This window comes from Dryas octopetala, chromosome 7, assembly GCF_963921425.1.
Source record: "Dryas octopetala chromosome 7, drDryOcto1.1, whole genome shotgun sequence".
Lineage (NCBI taxonomy): Eukaryota > Viridiplantae > Streptophyta > Magnoliopsida > Rosales > Rosaceae > Dryas > Dryas octopetala.
The window spans coordinates 6,830,328-6,850,911 of record NC_141372.1 but is presented as its reverse complement, the minus strand read 5'-3'; the positions used below and the strand labels follow the sequence as shown (position 1 = coordinate 6,850,911).

The window sequence follows — 20,584 nt, the reverse complement described above, 5'->3', positions numbered from 1 at the left end:
TGAAACCCTTAAAAATTTTGATTTTTTATAAATTTTAAATAGTCACAACTGTGACTGTTCGACAATTACAACTGTAACTGTTCGACAGTCACAATTGTATAACAAACTGATTTGTGACCTAATCCAAAATGTTTTACTCTAGGTTAATACCTAAACTAAAAAAAATTAGTGTCTTATTGCTTTACTAAAAAACTATTGATATTTGGTATTTAATCATAATTTTCTAATGTTTTTAATATATATGTATATGTATGTTTAAAAAAAAAATAACAAATTATTGAAATATATAATAGAAAACTAAATAAATGAATATAAATACGGAATAAATTGACATTATTTTTGAAATATCTAATCAGAATGCCTTAGGAAAATTTTGGATCGGAATTTACAGAAATTTTCCAATTTCAATCCAATTTTTTTTGAATTTTGACATTTTTTTATTTCAGATTTGTTTTAAGTGTCCAAAATTAAAAATTTTCGGATCGAAATCAATCGGATTCGGATTTTCCAATCCAAATGACACCCCTAATTTTTGCTATGTAGACTATGTACTGATATTGTAGTAGAAGAGTAAAACTTGAGATAATTAATTAAGCTGCGGCATGAAAATATGGTTGATCTGTGTGCTTGTTCCGACATATCAATTTAATTTAATGGATGCATGCATTTTCTTTATAGTTTGCATGCATGGAAAAGGACATGCTAACCTATGCACTTTTATTGGAGAGATAGGACAGTGGCTGAACTCTCCACGTGGCAGCATTTAATGATCTTGTCTCAAGATAAAACCATGATGTATATACACCGCTACTTCTTTAGCAGATACCCAAAATAAATCATAATAATATTAAAGGGTAGAAGAGTACTTGGATCGTGATAATACTTGGCTCATTTGATAACGTTTATGTCAATGAATTTTAGTTTTTTTTTATTAAAGAAATAGTGTAAAAGTATATGGAAAAAATGAAGAAGTTAGGGAGATGAGATATATATGAGATATGTGAGGAATAAATATTGAGTGACAACACATGAACTTAAAATTAAGAAATGACCTAAAAAAGTTACAATTAAGAAAATTTATTTAAAATTGGTGTAAGGAGAAATTAATCCTCTAACATAGAGACTAACAGCATGTGGATAAAGCATATAATTTTCTGTACCAGTAAAGTACCCAACTTTGATGAACAAATCAATTGTTATCAATTTTTTTTAATCTAATTTCCGATAAAGTTGTTTTAGGGTATAGAATCATCTTTTAATGTTTAAATTTAATAAATTCTTACATACTTTTGAGCTCTTACGTTTTGTGTGATAACTCAAAATTAAATGTTAAAAAACTTTTTTATTTTCATATTATGATTAGGTGATTGTGAAAAAACAACGTATGATATACCCTAATTACTTTCTCGATCCTCTAGCTAGACGTCCTACATGTATGGAGAAGTGAATAGGGCTTTCCTGAAATTCTATCTACCATTGAACATTCCATGTGATAGCATGATCTCCATGCTTAAATTGAAGACTCTACGTACCTTCTTGCAATAATATACCATCCTCCTCATTGTCCCTTTTGGGTTATCTTCATCAGGGTCTTCCCTATCTCTCCCTCTCTTTTGTCAACCTCACCATGAGCTACCTTTTGAGGTTATCTTCTGAGGTCTTAGATCGAATAAGACACTGGAAATTAAAACCTCTTTTTTTTTTTCTTTTTTTTTTTTCCCTGCTAAATAGAGGCTCAAATTAGCATGCATAGTATTAATGGTCAAAACCAAATATGGATTAAAAAGTGAGAAACCATAGGCTAGCAAAAGTGAATTTTGGAGAACAATTGGGAGGTCCATTAATTATATAAGAATAGAGAAGGACTCTCTCTCTCTCTCTCTCTCTCTCTCTCTCTCTCTCTCTCTCTCTCTCTCTCTCTCTCTCTCCTTCTACTCTTTTTCTCACTCACTACCGTTACACAAGCCTGCCCTATTACAGGCAGTCAAGTTATTCTCATAAAAATATATCATTGAACAAAAGTGGGATTGTGTCACCTCACCATGGTTATTGATTGAAAACAACCATCTTAGATATGCTATCCGTTAGAGATTCACTTCATATGTAAAGTTGCTTTTGTACGTCGAATTAAATTCAGGATATCTAGATGTCCCTGCCTCCGATGGCTACATATGAATGCTCTCAAACCCAAGAGGGGATAGAATAGCAATAGCTCATGATATCTGTTTCATGTGTGCAGTAACACTTCAGTGATTATTTTTTTGTTTTTTTCTATTTTCAAGTGTTACTACAGTGCAATGCCCAGTATATAATTGTGAAATGGAGGTGTCTACAATATACCTATGGCTTAGACCTAGCCCTTGCCTTCATTGATACCCAATTTCGTGCTCTTTGCCACAACTATCATCAAATCATGAATGTCGTGTTGGGAATTGTAAATCTAATACAATTATATTATATTGGATAAGTGATCGTCTAAGTTCTAACATTAGATATATTAAGTGGAATATCTCTTTAAATTACATTACACCATATTGAGCCTGAAATAGTTATCGGTACAACTTGGGTGGGCCCTATCACACTACAATGCATATCATCAATCCACTAAACTTGTTTTCATGGTGAATAATAATATAATGTAAAGGCTACCAAGTAAAGTTGGTACATATTAGAAGAAACAAGAAGGGGCGTCGGCACATGGACACATCACACATTTATGGAGACACAACATTGTATAATTGAGGGGGATGTGGACAGTGGACGTACGTAGATCGATCTTCTTTTGTTGAAAGGAGTGGGAGTTTTGATTGACGAGTATCAAAGTGAAGAGCGACCCACCACATATCTTTAAGTGGGCAGCAGACAGTGTCAACTCTGCTGACAGCTCCATGAAAAAGATATTTTTTGCTAATTAGTTTGCCCATCTATATATCTACTTTTTGATATCGGCTACATCATGATAGGTGAAAAGTCTTCTCCTTCTTCGTTCTGTAACAGATGTTTATGAGTTTCAAACTCATAACCTCTTCTCATAAAAGATAGATCAAATGGTCACTGGCGATTCAAGTGTTTTGGATCTTGAACTTCACTTGTCCTGTTTATAATTTTCTTAACATCAATTGAATTCTTCACCAGAGTCCCAGACCAATCATTACTTTTTTTTTTTTTTTTTTTCTTTTATCAGTTTGTGTTTATGATTTTTTCTAATTTACAGTAAGATCTTCTACTATTTCACATTTTACAATTCCTAACACACAAGATGAAAAAACAAAAACACGGAAAGATATCATCCTTGGGATTTTTTCAATATATCTACACCAATTTTATATACTAATATGCAACATTCAGAAAATTTAAACAAGCAGAGAAGATCAAGCTGACCTCTTCACTCATATCCAAGAGTTCAGGGATTTCATTAACTTTTTTTGGGCCAGACAAGAACTCAGGTTCAGGGCCTTAATTTAGACCGGAAAACAAACCTGGCCCAATCAGAACTGAATACGTTTGGTTTGCATTGGCTGTTCTTCCACTCCATTTCATAGCCAAAAAAATTGAGGAAAACATTATCACAGCTAATAGAAAGTGATAAAAATGTACCTATCAAAACTGTGTACACTTTACATTTCTATCTCATCATGTGACTTAGTACTTGATGAAAGAGAAACACAAAAGATGTACACATCCATTACCCTATAGTAAGCATACATGAAACTCGTCCCCATTGACTCGCAGTACCATAATATTATTTGATGCTCAGAAGGATGGAAAACACAATTACTGAATATTAATAGCACAAAACTCATCTCCAATCCAATCATAGACATTTACTGAGAACATAAACATTTGGCAACAACGTAGCAGTATAGCAAGAAATCTTCTCATAGACAAATCAGCTTATTGCAATCAAGCATATTAAACAAGTTAAAAGTTGGATCATACATTTTTATTAAAAAACAAGGAACTTCCAGAATATCACAGCCATCCAGGAAGTTCCTATCCAGGTCCTCAAATTCCAATGACTGGGAAAAGCTTCTAGAACAGGAACACAATCTCCCTTAAGGTATGGAAACATATACCAGAAGGGCTGCTATAATTTTAACCAAAGATTCATTCTAATCAAAAATAGCTACAAGCGGGGGGCAGTAACATGCTTATGGAATGGTACGCTGATAGAGCGGCAAAGCTCCCAAAGCCTCACGCTCTGCCTTCTCCCTCTTCACCTGCAAACAAAAGCATAATTAAACATTTAACAACTTATGATTGCAACATGGCATACATTTGCAAAATATTAAGGCTGCATTAAGATAGTGCATTTAAAAATACTGATTTGGATTTGAATTTTTCTCTTATAAATTGTTTCATGAAATTTTATATATATTAAGGTTTTATGTTAATCAAATCCACATGAAAATTTGACTACTGAATATCAAATACTGAAAAAACTAAAAAACCAAAAAACGTTTTATTTCAAATCCACTTCCTAAATCCCTTAAGTATAGAGTCTGCTTTTCAGTTCATAATAAAAAATATCAACTCTCTTGTTACCTCTTCTTTTAACAGTTGAGGCAAACAATTAAACTAAAAAGTCCAATTCAAATCTCTCATTTTAAATCCATCAAATAGAACCTAAAAGTTTATTACTTATTAGCAGGACAATAGGTCCAAAGACATTGATTGAATTCAAATTAATCTCAACATTCATTAGTCTATATCTTCTGTTTCATTCATGGTACGAGAATAAAACCTATAACAAAAAGCGGAACTGACTTTAGCCGACAAATAAATGAAGCACTAAATATATTGAAATAGCTTACATGGTGAACAAATAAAATGGGATACAAAATATTCTTCCCATCACGTTTATTCAAAAAGAAAACAGTCCCCGCCATTCTTCTATGTTTTTAGCCAGACACTCAAACATGGTTGATAAAAATGAGCTTTATAGTTGTAAAAAAAAAAAAAAAAGTGCTTTATAGTTGTAACCAAAGAACACGAGTTTTATAGTTAACAATATGAAGTCAAATTGTGTACATGAAAGACCCAAGAGAGAATAGTAGCAAAGGAGCAAAAGAAAGGTACTTACCAGAGCCAGCATATCTTGAAGGTAGCTCCTGAATGGTGTTTGCATTGCCTGAAAAAGAGCAAAAAAAAAAAAAAAGAGACAGTGTTTACAGACTATTTTCACAATAAAAGAAAATATGCCGAACATGGTGTTTAAAATATACATCCGAAAACACATATTCAATACAATGCCCTACACCCACTACTAGGATTCTATAGCAAATCTTATGAAACTGTGATAAAAAAACATTAGAAATGCACACCCTTTGTTTCAAATTGATATAATTTCATAATGAATTTGTTTCAATCGTACTAATTCATTGGGAAACATAAAAGAAATATTGAAACCAAATTTCTCAGACAGTCAAATCAATATGAAACATATTAGGGATTAGATTCGTAAAAAGGAATTTAACAAGAAAATGAAATGGGGGGTAAAGAGCGAAATGAACCTGAAGATCTTTTTTGAGGTACTCGTGCTTCATGGAGAGGTCCATGGCGCGCTTGAGACGCTGGTTACGCGCGTCCACAATCTCTCTCGGGAGCCGGTTCAGAGCCTCCTTGATATCCAAATCGTAGTAAGGATCGTACAGATCGTCGTATCGAAGCCCTAATTTTCATTACCAATTTAGCATAGATCAAATCAACTACCCATACACACACACACTTATACATATAGAAGGAGAGAGAGATTAGGGTTTGGAAGAGAACCGTAATTGCGGAGGCGATTGGAGATGGTTTTCATGTGTACGCGGGCGAGCCAGTTCTTCTTTGGATCTATGAACGCTTGCAGAAGCGAAGCCATTTCTCGGCTTTCTCTCTCTCTCTCTCTCTCTCTCTGGTTCTTCCTGAGCCTTGTGCTGATTTTCTGGAAGAATCGTTGAGTTTTGAGGGCAGCGATTTTGTGGTGGCTATGGCTACGACGACTCCCAAGGTAGACACGTCGTCGTTTTGATGTGGAACCGAGGGAAATAGGAAAAAGGCAAAAGGCTCCTGAATTGGGCCTGAGGAAGCAATGCATTCAACTCCAGGTCCATGATATTGATATGTTTATGGGACTCCGAATAAGCCCATTTGTGGAGCTTGGAATATTGGATCTTAAGATTTAGGAGCCCTATACATGAGTCAGCTAGTTATCGTTTTTACCAGAAAAGAAAACAAAAACAAAACTTGAACAACACTTATTTGTTTTTATTTTTTATTTATATATTTTTTTTTATCAATAACTGTTGTTCATGAGTGTTCAAAGATTATAATTTATATGTCATCCACTAGACTAAATAATCATTGAAAAATTGAGCAATACTTGATAGTAAGCAGCTAACACTTTTCGGAATTCATGTATTCGATAAATGATATAGAAAATTTCAATTATACAAAGGCGAACTCATTATGAACTTGAATCACTGAGTCTAAAACACATGGTTACATCCTCAACCTTCAAACCCAAGGCATGTTCACATTCTCGAACCCAACATCTAGCTATTTACATTCTCATCTCCATATGTTTTCTCAGTATTTGAAATGTGTTTGAAATGATTGATTTCAAATACTAAAGAGAAAATGAATTGAAGAATGAGTCAAAGTTATAATAGATCAAAGGTTCAATTTCTTCCAATATAACAAAAAAAGAATCAATCTTTTTTTTAAGTAATCTAATTTGCATTTGAATATTAAAAGTCAAATCTCTAGTTTATATTTGGCATCGAAATGGGTTTATTCCAATTTCCAACTAGTTGATCATTTTTTCTTTTGTCAATGATACTTCATTCAAGAAACCCAAAAAGGGGAGAAAACAAACAAGAATAGGGCAACAAGGAGAAAGGTCCAAGCCCAACAAAGAGAAAATACAAACAAAAGATTCATCAAGTATTTCTGCGAGAAGTATGAGAATCTTGATCTTCGCATGAAAACAATTAATGATACCAACACAACTGGAAACCCTTAGAAGCCCAACAAGAAACAAACAGACGAAAGACAAAAAGAACCCTGAAAACGTCATCAAAGTTACCCCTGTAGAGAACAATGTCCAAAGCAAACTTCGTAGACTCAAACAGGGGTGATGCTTTAAACAAAAAGAATTACAAGTGAACACACAGCTAGACACACTGATATCCCAATCTTGCTTGGTTTAAATTAGGTTCAGATTCTCATTGTTCTTAACACATGTAACGTTCTTAAAATGGGCAAATCAAAATTATGGAGATGATCGACCTTAATTTCTGACTGTGTAGGGGTACTGCATGTATATTTAAGACCTCTGTAACTCAGCCATATATACTACGTACGACTTTATCCTCTGTTGTCATCTGTTGACACACAATTCAAGGTGAAATTTCTTTCACATGCATCGTGATGCGCATCCATCCGTCACAGCCTGAAAGATATATAGATAAAGAGAGATCTCAAATCATATAATGCCCCATTCCTCACCCCCATTTTGCTTTTCCAAAGATGCATAATGCTTATCCCTTTTTCCCATTTAATTATAACTTTTTTAAAAAAATTAGGGGTAGTTAGATTTTCATCTTTCTACGAGGAGAAAAAATTGTATGTAACAAGTATATACATCATTTCTTTCATAATATATAGTCACGTAATTAGCATATGAGGAGATGTGAGAAAATAGGTGTATACATCCGTTATATGTATTTATTTATTTTTTTTTTTATAACTGATGACCGATTAAAGGCAGACAATTTACACCAAGCCTAGGGGATTCACAAGAGATTTTACCTTCCTTGCTGCCTGGCTTCAAGGGTCGAACTAGAGACTCGAACTTGGATGCCTCGGTTTACAGCTATACTTTCGAACCAACTCATCTAACACCTTAGACTTTACATGCATGTTTTTTTCTTGTACAAGATATATCAAATTTTCTGTTAAATTATATGAATTATGGTATAGCAGGTTATTATTGTTATAAAAAAGTGAAGTTTAAATTGAGTTTGTTAAGGCAGTTGTTGGGTAACCCAGATGGAAGGACCATATAATTACTTACAATGCACTCAATTTCAATCCCCCTCCCAACTTAAAAAAAAAAAAAAAAATTGAGTCTATTAAGATAATAATTGGTAGGTATAATATAGGAGAAAAACTTCTTTCCCCAAATGCAAATCAAGTGGGCCAATGTGTCCATTACTTTGGGTTCACACAAAAATCTGATTTGTTTGTTGGGTAGTTCACTTTGACTAGGCACAGGCTTAGTTTGCAAACCCTGATTAACGGCCACTAATCAATGATCCAACGATAACATGTATAGCCTACCATGGATTGGAAGAAGCTTCATATGTGTTTCTCACACACACTGTGACTGTTTCATTCACCATGAGTGACAGAGTGTAGTTACAATTGGTACGTTTCTTCATGGTGAGGGAATGTGTATACGTACTAACTACAAACACAAAAGTGTCTGTCTCTACGTACGAAGAAAAGAGAGCGAGAGAGCCAAGAATCCAAGTGAGAGGGACGGAGAGAGAGCTTCGTTTGCTTCTCCCTTTTTGGGTTGTGGGTCTTTGGCGTCTTGTGCATCCAGCAATGTTGGACAGAGGGAAACAGAGCAAAACTACAAAGACAGGCAGTTAGAGGCATCATCAAAATGATGAGTGAGACTGAGATTGAGAGAAGTAGTGTCACGGAGTCGAAGACAGAGAATGAAAGTGGGGATGTTAATGTGTGGAAAAGAGATGGAGCAAACCTCAAGAGACGAGAGTAGCCAATATAGCCTCACCGATGGCATTTTGCCTTCTCTTGGTGCCACTGCTCGCAACCATCGCAGACATAAGCTACGCCCTTTCATTGTCTCCCCCTTTGATTCCAATTACAAGTCTCTCTCTCTCTCTCTCTCTCTCTCTCTCTCTCTCTCATTTTCAAATTCTGCTTGTTGGGTTTGTATGTCATTGTGTGTTTTGAAATGGGTTGATTTGATATGAACTGTTAAGTGGGGATAACTTGGAAATCAAGAATGTGTTTGATTATGTTTCTCTACAATGCATGAGATCGTGAAGAAGTACTACAATTTATATATGGCCTATCATTAGTGGGGTTTTTATGCTGTGTTTTTTGGAACTCTCTAACTGAATCATTCAAAGAAAACATGGGTTTTCATTATGAGTCATTTGAGTGTAACATTTTCTAATGTTTTATGAACTTTCCTTTTGGGGTCTTAATTTTGCAGACTTTGGCAGTCATTTCTGATATGCCTAGTTTTCTACACGGCATGGGTGTGTCCTTTTGAATTTGGGTTCCTGGACAGAGCAAAAGGACCCCTTGCTATCACCGATAATGTTGTCAATGGACTCTTCGCCATTGACGTTGTTTTGACATTCTTTGTGGCGTACCTGGATAAGACCTCTTATCTCCTCATTGACAACCCCAAGCTAATTGCTCTGAGATATGCCAAAACCTGGTTGGCCTTTGACATCATCTCCGCAATCCCTTCAGAACTTGCTCAGAGAATTTTGCCCCCTCCTCTTGAGACATATGGATACTTCAACATTCTTCGCCTATGGCGTCTCCGGAGAGTCAGTGCAATGTTTGCCAGGTACAAATTACATTGGCCGGGAATTCCCTTATCAGAGTCTCAGCAATCTTATTATTGCATATGTATTTATGTTTGAGGGACGTTTTGTTAATAAATATCTGACATGTTATATTGTCATAATATGAATAAGAAGCGTACATTTATTCATTAATTAATGGTACGGAGTCAGACAACTGAAGTTACATAACGTGTCAGATTGCCTGGCAAAAAAAATTTCTCTCTATGTATGAATTGTTGGTTGGTGGCTACATGTGTACCCAATTCAGCTCTACTTTATGCAATTTAGATGTCAGCTTAATCCAAAGGCAGTGGAAATTATCTTCTTCATCTTCATTTACTGGAATTGATGATTAAACTCTCACATTATGTCACTTTTTCTTTAATAATTTTGTTCTTTCAGATTGGAAAAAGACAGGAATTACAGCTATTTCTGGGTTCGATACTCGAAGCTTATATTTGTGAGTACCCTTGACTGATATCTAGATTGTCTAATAGTAGTGATGTATCTCATGATCATCAGGCTTTTGATGTGGTTGTAGGTTACTGTCCTTACAGTTCACTGTGCTGGCTGCTTCTTCTATTTTCTTGGTGCTCATTACCGTGATCGAAGCAGGACATGGCTTGGGCTTATCACGGAGGGCTTTCCTGAAATGAGTTTATGGGACCTCTACGTGACCTCAGTGTACTGGTCCATAATCACGCTTACAACCACTGGCTATGGTGATTTGCATCCTGTAAATACACAGGAGAAGATATTTGACATCTTCTATATGCTCTTCAATCTTGGGCTGCAAGCTTATCTGATTGGAAATATGACCAACTTGATTGTCCATGGGACTGCTCGAACCAGACAATTTGTGAGTAAATTCTTTCTTACATGTGGAAGTTAGCTATTTATGTGTCATAACAAATACCCATTACAGTTCAAATTGCTTCTGGCAAATTTGTAACTCTAGCTGTTTTCATGTTTTGGAAATAGCATACATCTTTTTCTAAATCTTTTTTTTTTCCTCAATGTCTTGGACTTGTTTGTCTGGAATCACAGAGGGATACTATTCAAGCTGCCTCAAGTTTTGCACAAAGGAACCAAATTCCGGATCGCTTGCACCAGCAGATGCTTGCTCATTTGTGTTTGAAGTACAGAACTAACTCAGAAGGGCTGCAGCAGCTAGAGACTCTTGATGCACTCCCTAAAGCCATTCGATCTAGCATCTCACGCTATCTCTTCTATTCATGTTGATGCAAATTTCCGTAAGAAAGTTACAACAACTTAGGGGTAGTGACCTGGCTGATCCGAAGTCCTGCTGGATGATGACGTGAGATGTTGATTGAGATCTTCCTGTAGACAAACACAAGATCAAAGGAGATGGACCGGTGTGGTACCAGCCAAACACGCTCCGATGATGAAGTCAGTGATGTGTGTTTGATGGTGTTTGAATGGAAGTGAGGAAGAACATGTGATGAACTTGGGAGAATGGGAAGAACAAGGCAAATGTTCTGGGTTTATTCTCAGCAAGTCCAAGTGTGTTTTTGGTAAGCCAAAGTTTGTGCAAATGTTTGCTTTGTGATGGCTGGGTGGATGGGATTCTGGCTTTGTGCATATAAGTTGGTTTATATAGACAAGGGAAGGTGTGGAGAGTAAGTTACCTGCATGTGATTGAGTGGCTGAGAGAGATCCACGCGTTCGGTCATAACTAATAGCATGCAAAGCTACTCACCTCCTTTGCATTCAATGCTGCATTGAATGCAAGGATGGAAGATCAGGTGGAATGCCCCAATAGTCATGGCTGTGAGCTGGAATGTCTTATCTGTCAGAGAGTCACGTCAGGTGCACTTGAGTATGGCGGTTCGTCCCAACGTGATCTTCTTTAGGATGGCGGTGGGAGGCCGAGCCGATCCGAACATATGTCCTCACGTGTAGACGTGAAACCCATGTGTGATCGGATCGGATTTAGACAAGTCGGCCAAGCCGATCAGGTGGGTAGTGCAGTGATCCCCTCAAGTGAAATCCGGCCGCAACTAGGTTTTGAGATGACGATCACCAAAGCCGAGCCGATCCGAACTGGGAATGGAATGGACTGAGTTGATGTGGTGATGTGGAGATCCACGTCTGATCGTGATCGATCATTGGTCCGGGCCGAGCCGAACCAATGGTTGAGATGATCAGGTGGTGACAAGATTGTCGAAGCACGTCTGATCGTGATCGGTCATTGGTCCGGGCCGAGCCGAACCAATGGTTGAGATGATCAGGTGCTGACAAGATTGTCGAAGCACGTCTGATCGTGATCGGTCATTGGTCCGGGCCGAGCCGAGCCGAACCAATGGTTGAGATGATCAGGTGGTGACAAGATTGTCGAAGCACGTCTGATCGTGATCGGTCATTGGTCCGGGCCGAGCCGAACCAATGGTTGAGATGATCAGGTGCTGACAAGATTGTCGAAGCACGTCTGATCGTGATCGGTCATTGGTCCGGGCCGAGCCGAGCCGAACCAATGGTTGAGATGATCAGGTGCTGACAAGATTGTCGAAGCACGTCTGATCGTGATCGGTCATTGGTCCGGGCCGAGCCCAGCCGAACCAATGGTTGAGATGATCAGGTGCTGACAAGATTGTCGAAGCACGTCTGATCGTGATCGGTCATTGGTCCGGGCCGAGCCGAACCAATGGTTGAGATGATCAGGTGGTGACAAGATTGTCGAAGCACGTCTGATCGTGATCGGTCATTGGTCCGGGCCGAGCCGAACCAATGGTTGAGATGATCAGGTGCTGACAAGATTGTCGAAGCACGTCTGATCGTGATCGGTCATTGGTCCGGGCCGAGCCGAGCCGAACCAATGGTTGAGATGATCAGGTGCTGACAAGATTGTCGAAGCACGTCTGATCGTGATCGGTCATTGGTCCGGGCCGAGCCGAGCCGAACCAATGGTTGAGATGATCAGGTGGTGACAAGATTGTCGAAGCACGTCTGATCGTGATCGGTCATTGGTCCGGGCCGAGCCGAACCAATGGTTGAGATGATCAGGTGCTGACAAGATTGTCGAAGCACGTCTGATCGTGATCGGTCATTGGTCCGGGCCGAGCCGAGCCGAACCAATGGTTGAGATGATCAGGTGCTGACAAGATTGTCGAAGCACGTCTGATCGTGATCGGTCATTGGTCCGGGCCGAGCCCAGCCGAACCAATGGTTGAGATGATCAGGTGCTGACAAGATTGTCGAAGCACGTCTGATCGTGATCGGTCATTGGTCCGGGCCGAGCCGAACCAATGGTTGAGATGTGACTGGAGAAAGATGATCTCCAGATCTGAGCCGAACTGATGGTGTTCGAAAAAGATAATCTCTCGAATTCCTGGTGGATCTCAATGTCGGTTCGGATCGGACATGGGTAACCCGGAGGTAAGAGCCGATCTCAGATGTACATGTTGTTGGCATTTGCTGAGCTAAGATGATGACACAGATGGCTGGGTCTGACCAAGTTGACCATCAAAGAGTCTGAGCAAAAATGGGACTTGGTGTGCCACGTGTTGGTCTGTGATTGGCCATTGAATCCATGTGGATTTATCCACAAACAGGAGTCCCCCAACTTCCGGTCCGAGCAGACTTGTGATGGATTGGAAGTTGAAAAAAGTGATGACCTGTAAGAAGTGACATTCGGCCTGACTTGGCCATTATGATAAAATGCAATGATAACTCTCAATTTATTTTCGGATCAGTCTGATGAGCATGACGAAAATAAGAAGAAACTATAAATCCCTGATGATCTCAGATGGGTTTGATGTGTCCATTGAGATATTAGGAATTTTGTTTTTGAGAAAAATATTCAAACTTACTTTCAGATCGGCTCGGTATGCACGATAAAAGTTTTGAGCTTGAAAATATTTTTCTTTTTGGAAATATCCTGTCGAACGTTAGGACTGTAGAAAGTCACTTCGGCTCGGCCAGGGATTTTTATAGACCTTTGAGTCTTTTCCTGTTGGGCGCCGGGACTGTAGCCAGTCGCTCCGGCTTGGACCAGGTGTTTTTAGAGACCTTTGAGTCTTTTCCTGTTGGGCGCCGGGACTGTGGCCAGTCGCACCGGCTTGGACCAGGTGTTTTTAGAGACCTTTGAGTCTTTTCCTGTTGGGCGCCGGGACTGTGGCCAGTCGCACCGGCTTGGACCAGGTGTTTTTAGAGACCTTTGAGTCTTTTCCTGTTGGGCGCCGGGACTGTGGCCAGTCGCTCCGGCTTGGACCAGGTGTTTTTAGAGACCTTTGAGTCTTTTCCTGTTGGGCGCCGGGACTGTAGCCAGTCGCTCCGGCTTGGACCAGGTGTTTTTAGAGACCTTTGAGTCTTTTCCTGTTGGGCGCCGGGACTGTGGCCAGTCGCACCGGCTTGGACCAGGTGTTTTTAGAGACCTTTGAGTCTTTTCCTGTTGGGCGCCGGGACTGTGGCCAGTCGCACCGGCTTGGACCAGGTGTTTTTAGAGACCTTTGAGTCTTTTCCTGTTGGGCGCCGGGACTGTGGCCAGTCGCACCGGCTTGGACCAGGTGTTTTTAGAGACCTTTGAGTCTTTTCCTGTTGGGCGCCGGGACTGTGGCCAGTCGCACCGGCTTGGACCAGGTGTTTTTAGAGACCTTTGAGTCTTTTCCTGTTGGGCGCCGGGACTGTGGCCAGTCGCTCCGGCTTGGACCAGGTGTTTTTAGAGACCTTTGAGTCTTTTCCTGTTGGGCGCCGGGACTGTGGCCAGTCGCTCCGGCTTGGACCAGGTGTTTATAGCTTCAAAATCTGAGAATCAATGTGGATCTAGATGTGTTCATCTATATTTGTCGAAAGAAGATCGGATCGGATAGTCCCCGATCTTGATCAAGTCAGAGGAAATGTTCAGAACACCATTGTAGAACCAGGCGAACACTTCAGTATTTGTGCGTAGGTATGCAAGTGCGTTTGAGCACTGAGCCGAGCTGATCTGAGTCTTGAGCCGATCCGAACAGGTTGGTCCGATTTCTCCTCGAAAAAACCGGGACTTCTTCCCAATCCCTAACAGGAAGAGGCCGAACCGATCAGGCGGATCATGCAGTAGTCCTTTCAAGTGAAATCCGGCCGTGACTAGGATTTGAAATGATGATCACCAAAGCCGAGCCGAGCCGAGCTGGGATAACTAAGAAAAGATGAACACTCAATTCTTAGAAGATTCTCAGATCGGGTCGGATTGGATGTAGGGGATCCACCGGGATGATCCGGCCCGATCTGAAGGACCAGAGGCGAAGTCGAAGATCTCAGCCTTCAACCAATATGAGCATCTCTGGTTTCAACGGTGTTGGTGGTCCTCCTTGGGTCAGTGATCTTCACCCTTGGGGTTCCGGTCAAGAACTGATTAATCTTGCCAGCGCAGGCGAGAGTCTCTATTGCGTCGCGAAGAGAGTAGCAGTTGTTCGTGATGTGACCATGGTTGGGCCGAGCCGATCCCGTGTAGGTTGTCTGCCGGTCTGGGTGCTGGAAGAGGAAAGTTCGGGCTCTTCTTCCGGGATTACGTTCGGCTGCGGACCAAGTCTACTCCTGGTTGGAGTTCTTTATTCGGCCGATCCGGTCCGTATTGGGTTTCCGAGTAGAGTCCCCAGTCTGGTTCGGATCGGCGATCTCGGTTCCTCGCTCGGGTCATCACGGTAGCTTCCGGGAGGTGAAGTAGAGCCTCTGACATAGGCCTGGCGTTTTTGTTGGATGATCTGCCGAGCATCTAAGAACTCGAGCTGATCAATCAAGGGCATACTCTCGAAGCCAGGGAATGAGCAATCGATGTTCCGTCGGCAAGGGTGATTGTCGATGTCAGCCTGAGTGACTTGTGGGGGACGAGCTGGAGAAAGAACCTCGGGATCAGCTCGGGTCATTCTCGTGTTATTGCCGATCCGAACACTCATCCCTTGCTGAGCTCGGAGGCGTTGCAGTTCGGCGGTCTGTTCTGCCTGTTTGGTCAAAAGCTCATTGTTCTGCCTAAGAAGTTCGTTCTCAGCAGAAAGTTGTTCTTGATTTACCCTTCTCAAGAGCCTATTGGTAGCTCTGAGATCGGCTGGGTCATTGCTGATCCCAGCTCTTCCAGAGGGATTGGCTCTTCTCGTCTTTTCAGGTGTCTCAGGCTGATGTTGTTCATCATTCTGGGATCCTCCTGAGGAAGAGCTACTGTCGCGAAAGATGGTAGTCATGATGACTTGTGTGAAGGAAGAGCTTAGCACCTATGGTGATGAACACAACGGCTGAAGTCGATCTTCCCACAGACGGCGCCAATCTGTTGATGCAAATTTCCGTAAGAAAGTTACAACAACTTAGGGGTAGTGACCTGGCTGATCCGAAGTCCTGCTGGATGATGACGTGAGATGTTGATTGAGATCTTCCTGTAGACAAACACAAGATCAAAGGAGATGGACCGGTGTGGTACCAGCCAAACACGCTCCGATGATGAAGTCAGTGATGTGTGTTTGATGGTGTTTGAATGGAAGTGAGGAAGAACATGTGATGAACTTGGGAGAATGGGAAGAACAAGGCAAATGTTCTGGGTTTATTCTCAGCAAGTCCAAGTGTGTTTTTGGTAAGCCAAAGTTTGTGCAAATGTTTGCTTTGTGATGGCTGGGTGGATGGGATTCTGGCTTTGTGCATATAAGTTGGTTTATATAGACAAGGGAAGGTGTGGAGAGTAAGTTACCTGCATGTGATTGAGTGGCTGAGAGAGATCCACGCGTTCGGTCATAACTAATAGCATGCAAAGCTACTCACCTCCTTTGCATTCAATGCTGCATTGAATGCAAGGATGGAAGATCAGGTGGAATGCCCCAATAGTCATGGCTGTGAGCTGGAATGTCTTATCTGTCAGAGAGTCACGTCAGGTGCACTTGAGTATGGCGGTTCGTCCCAACGTGATCTTCTTTAGGATGGCGGTGGGAGGCCGAGCCGATCCGAACATATGTCCTCACGTGTAGACGTGAAACCCATGTGTGATCGGATCGGATTTAGACAAGTCGGCCAAGCCGATCAGGTGGGTAGTGCAGTGATCCCCTCAAGTGAAATCCGGCCGCAACTAGGTTTTGAGATGACGATCACCAAAGCCGAGCCGATCCGAACTGGGAATGGAATGGACTGAGTTGATGTGGTGATGTGGAGATCCACGTCTGATCGTGATCGATCATTGGTCCGGGCCGAGCCGAACCAATGGTTGAGATGATCAGGTGGTGACAAGATTGTCGAAGCACGTCTGATCGTGATCGGTCATTGGTCCGGGCCGAGCCGAACCAATGGTTGAGATGATCAGGTGCTGACAAGATTGTCGAAGCACGTCTGATCGTGATCGGTCATTGGTCCGGGCCGAGCCGAGCCGAACCAATGGTTGAGATGATCAGGTGGTGACAAGATTGTCGAAGCACGTCTGATCGTGATCGGTCATTGGTCCGGGCCGAGCCGAACCAATGGTTGAGATGATCAGGTGCTGACAAGATTGTCGAAGCACGTCTGATCGTGATCGGTCATTGGTCCGGGCCGAGCCGAGCCGAACCAATGGTTGAGATGATCAGGTGCTGACAAGATTGTCGAAGCACGTCTGATCGTGATCGGTCATTGGTCCGGGCCGAGCCCAGCCGAACCAATGGTTGAGATGATCAGGTGCTGACAAGATTGTCGAAGCACGTCTGATCGTGATCGGTCATTGGTCCGGGCCGAGCCGAACCAATGGTTGAGATGATCAGGTGGTGACAAGATTGTCGAAGCACGTCTGATCGTGATCGGTCATTGGTCCGGGCCGAGCCGAACCAATGGTTGAGATGATCAGGTGCTGACAAGATTGTCGAAGCACGTCTGATCGTGATCGGTCATTGGTCCGGGCCGAGCCGAGCCGAACCAATGGTTGAGATGATCAGGTGCTGACAAGATTGTCGAAGCACGTCTGATCGTGATCGGTCATTGGTCCGGGCCGAGCCGAGCCGAACCAATGGTTGAGATGATCAGGTGGTGACAAGATTGTCGAAGCACGTCTGATCGTGATCGGTCATTGGTCCGGGCCGAGCCGAACCAATGGTTGAGATGATCAGGTGCTGACAAGATTGTCGAAGCACGTCTGATCGTGATCGGTCATTGGTCCGGGCCGAGCCGAGCCGAACCAATGGTTGAGATGATCAGGTGCTGACAAGATTGTCGAAGCACGTCTGATCGTGATCGGTCATTGGTCCGGGCCGAGCCCAGCCGAACCAATGGTTGAGATGATCAGGTGCTGACAAGATTGTCGAAGCACGTCTGATCGTGATCGGTCATTGGTCCGGGCCGAGCCGAACCAATGGTTGAGATGTGACTGGAGAAAGATGATCTCCAGATCTGAGCCGAACTGATGGTGTTCGAAAAAGATAATCTCTCGAATTCCTGGTGGATCTCAATGTCGGTTCGGATCGGACATGGGTAACCCGGAGGTAAGAGCCGATCTCAGATGTACATGTTGTTGGCATTTGCTGAGCTAAGATGATGACACAGATGGCTGGGTCTGACCAAGTTGACCATCAAAGAGTCTGAGCAAAAATGGGACTTGGTGTGCCACGTGTTGGTCTGTGATTGGCCATTGAATCCATGTGGATTTATCCACAAACAATTCACTTGTTGATAGTGTCTACTTGTTCCAGGGGGTATCCAGAGATTTGCTTTTCCAACTGGTAATTATGCTTAATTACACTATTCATATTAGCTGGTGCTGCTTGGGCACAGCACAATGCCTTTTCTAGTGTTTCCTGCACTCTTATATGCGAGTAATACACTTTGTTTTACTTCCATGTCTTCAATTGTTAAATTATAAGGTCTCGGAAATGAAGGCCGAGTATTTTCCTCCAAAAGAAGATGTAATTTTGCAGAATGAAGCACCCACTGACTTGTATATGGTGGTTACTGGTGCTGTGGTAAGAATCAAACACATTATGCATGCAAATCTTGCACTTGAATCCTAGACTACCTTTTTCCTTTTTTCATACTGTCCTTTTATTTGGACATATAGCTTCTGATTCTTTAAACTTCCTGACAGGAACTTATTTTGCAAAGGAATGGAGCAGAACTGGCAAGTTTAATGATATAAATATATCTTTGCTCAGGTGTATTGGAAAACATAATATTAAGTGCTTATTTAGTGATGAACTTGTTGTTGCAATGATTGCAGGTTGTTCGTGAAGCAAAGACAGGAGATGCTGTTGGTGAGATAGGTGTTCTCTGTTACAGGCCACAAATGTTCACAGTTCGGACAAAAGGACTCTGTCAACTTCTGCGTTTGAACCGTACAACTTTTCTAAACATTGTTCAGGCAAATGTTGGAGATGGGACAATTATTATGAACAATTTTCTTAAGGTGCGTCAAATTTTGTCACATTAATCAATTTTCTTTAGTCTTCAAATATATATGTACCTTCTTATATTATGCATATGTATGTGGTTGAGGCAGAATCTGAAAGAAATTAAGGATCAACCCTTGATGGAAGGAATTGTGACGGATATAGAGCATATGCTGGCTCGGGGTAGAATGGATTTGCCTCTCAGTTTACGCTTAGCTGCAATAAGGGGTGATGATTTGTTGCTGCATCAGTTGCTCCAGCGGGGTTCGGATCCAAATGAGATGGATGATAATGGACGGACAGCTATGGTGCTATGTCATGTTTTTATATGGCCTTTGAATTTGATACTTGGAGCATACTTTGTGAATGTGTTGTCTTTCTTTTTCTTCTTTTTCTTTTCAACAGCATATTGCAGCATCTAATGGAAGTGAGCATTGTGCAAATTTACTTCTAGAGTATGGAGCAGATCCTAACATCAAAGGTACTAATGTCAGTTGCATAAGCTGATAAGCAGAAACAAATCTCCCAAAATTCAATTTGATGTTGTTTTCTGATATCAGCTAATATTGAATGCAGATTCTGAAGGAAATGATCCTCTATGGGAAGCAATATCAGGGAGACATGAATCTTTGGTTAAACTTCTCTTAGACAATGGAGCAAAGTTAACTTCTGGCAACATGGGTAATTTGGTTTGTGCTGCTGTTGAGCAAAACAACTTGGAGCTGCTTAAAGACATTGTCCAATATGGTGGTGATGTAACACTGCCCAAGAGCAATGGGACTACAGCACTTCACACAGCAGTGTGTGAAGGAAATGCTGAGATAGTTAAGTTCCTTTTAGAACATGGAGCTGATGCTGACAAGCCGGATAGCTTTGGCTGGACTCCTATGGGTTTGGCAGATCATCAGGGACATGAAGAAATAATAGAATTGTTTCAGAACAAATCAGAGATTAAGAAAAGGACTAATTCTCCTATGCCAAAGTATCTGAAGCTATCACGCCTTGGGAAGTTCCAGAGTGAGCCTGCCATACCTCCTTATGCCCTGGATGGCACACCATCCAACTCCGAAATGCCATGGTTGGGTAGTACTCGGCGGAGAAGGCCTAGCAACTTTCGCAATTCGCTTTTTGGGATCATGTCAGCTGCTAATACTGGTGTGCATACGTCTCACATTTTTGTAAATTTCTTAGGAAGATGATTTAGTTTCCCTTGTTTCTTTTCCAAACTCTCTCACATAATGTCTCGCGTAGATTCCACAATATTATGAGTCTCACCACATATGCAATTAAGAACTTTCATTAATTTGGTTGCTGCCAAATTTTGACAAGGTTAATTTCAAATCATGCAGGTGAGAGAGGCAGAGACTTTATCACATCTGAAGGCAGTTTTGGCTGCAGTGGCCATAGTAAGAGCAACTACCGGGCCAGAGTGATTCTAAGCTGCCCGGAAAAAGGTGAAAGTAGTGCTGCAAAGCTTGTGCTTCTGCCAGAGTCCCTTCAAGAACTACTTGACATTGGTGCCAAGAAATTTCAGTTTTGTCCCACCAAAGTTTTAACCAAAGAAGGAGCTGAAATTGAAGATATACAGCTTGTTAGAGATGGGGACCAACTTGTTCTAGTTGGTGATGCAAAAGGCCAGAAATGAGAATGGGGATTTTACCC

General features: G+C 41.4%; 2 protein-coding genes across 2 annotated transcripts; one reads left to right on the top strand and one right to left on the bottom strand.

Annotated features, from left to right (window-relative positions):
* Positions 1–3,861: 3,861 nt before the first annotated feature.
* Positions 3,862–5,994, bottom strand: LOC147279096 (cytochrome b-c1 complex subunit 7-2, mitochondrial). The gene is made up of 4 exons (XM_086250694.1): positions 5,773–5,994; positions 5,514–5,671; positions 5,084–5,131; positions 3,862–4,220 (listed from the first exon to the last, which is right to left on the bottom strand). Exons 1-4 carry the CDS (start codon positions 5,864–5,866, stop codon positions 4,152–4,154), a joined length of 369 nt encoding a protein of 122 aa, XP_086106820.1. The 5' UTR covers positions 5,867–5,994; the 3' UTR covers positions 3,862–4,151.
* A 2,720-nt stretch (positions 5,995–8,714) lies between these two features.
* On the top strand, positions 8,715–20,567 carry LOC147279095 (potassium channel AKT1-like). The gene is made up of 13 exons (XM_086250322.1): positions 8,715–8,887; positions 9,239–9,604; positions 10,005–10,062; positions 10,144–10,461; positions 10,650–10,833; positions 18,198–18,259; positions 18,401–18,499; positions 18,622–18,654; positions 18,754–18,939; positions 19,033–19,230; positions 19,328–19,403; positions 19,499–20,077; positions 20,272–20,567. The coding sequence occupies exons 1-13, from the start codon at positions 8,715–8,717 to the stop codon at positions 20,565–20,567; spliced, it is 2,628 nt and encodes an 875-aa protein (XP_086106448.1).
* The last annotated feature ends 17 nt before the right edge of the window (positions 20,568–20,584 follow it).

Coding starts and splice junctions, on each gene's coding strand:
- LOC147279096 (XM_086250694.1), bottom strand. CDS start 5,866: ATGGCTTCGCTTCTGCAAGCGTTCATAGATCCAAAGAAGAACTGGCTC. Junction 5,132..5,513: donor ACCTCAAAAAAGATCTTCAG/GTTCATTTCGCT, acceptor GCTCTTTTTCAG/GCAATGCAAACACCATTCAG. Junction 4,221..5,083: donor TTCAAGATATGCTGGCTCTG/GTAAGTACCTTT, acceptor TTTTGTTTGCAG/GTGAAGAGGGAGAAGGCAGA.
- LOC147279095 (XM_086250322.1), top strand. CDS start 8,715: ATGAAAGTGGGGATGTTAATGTGTGGAAAAGAGATGGAGCAAACCTCA. Junction 10,462..10,649: donor CTGCTCGAACCAGACAATTT/GTGAGTAAATTC, acceptor CTGGAATCACAG/AGGGATACTATTCAAGCTGC. Junction 19,231..19,327: donor ATAATGGACGGACAGCTATG/GTGCTATGTCAT, acceptor TCTTTTCAACAG/CATATTGCAGCATCTAATGG.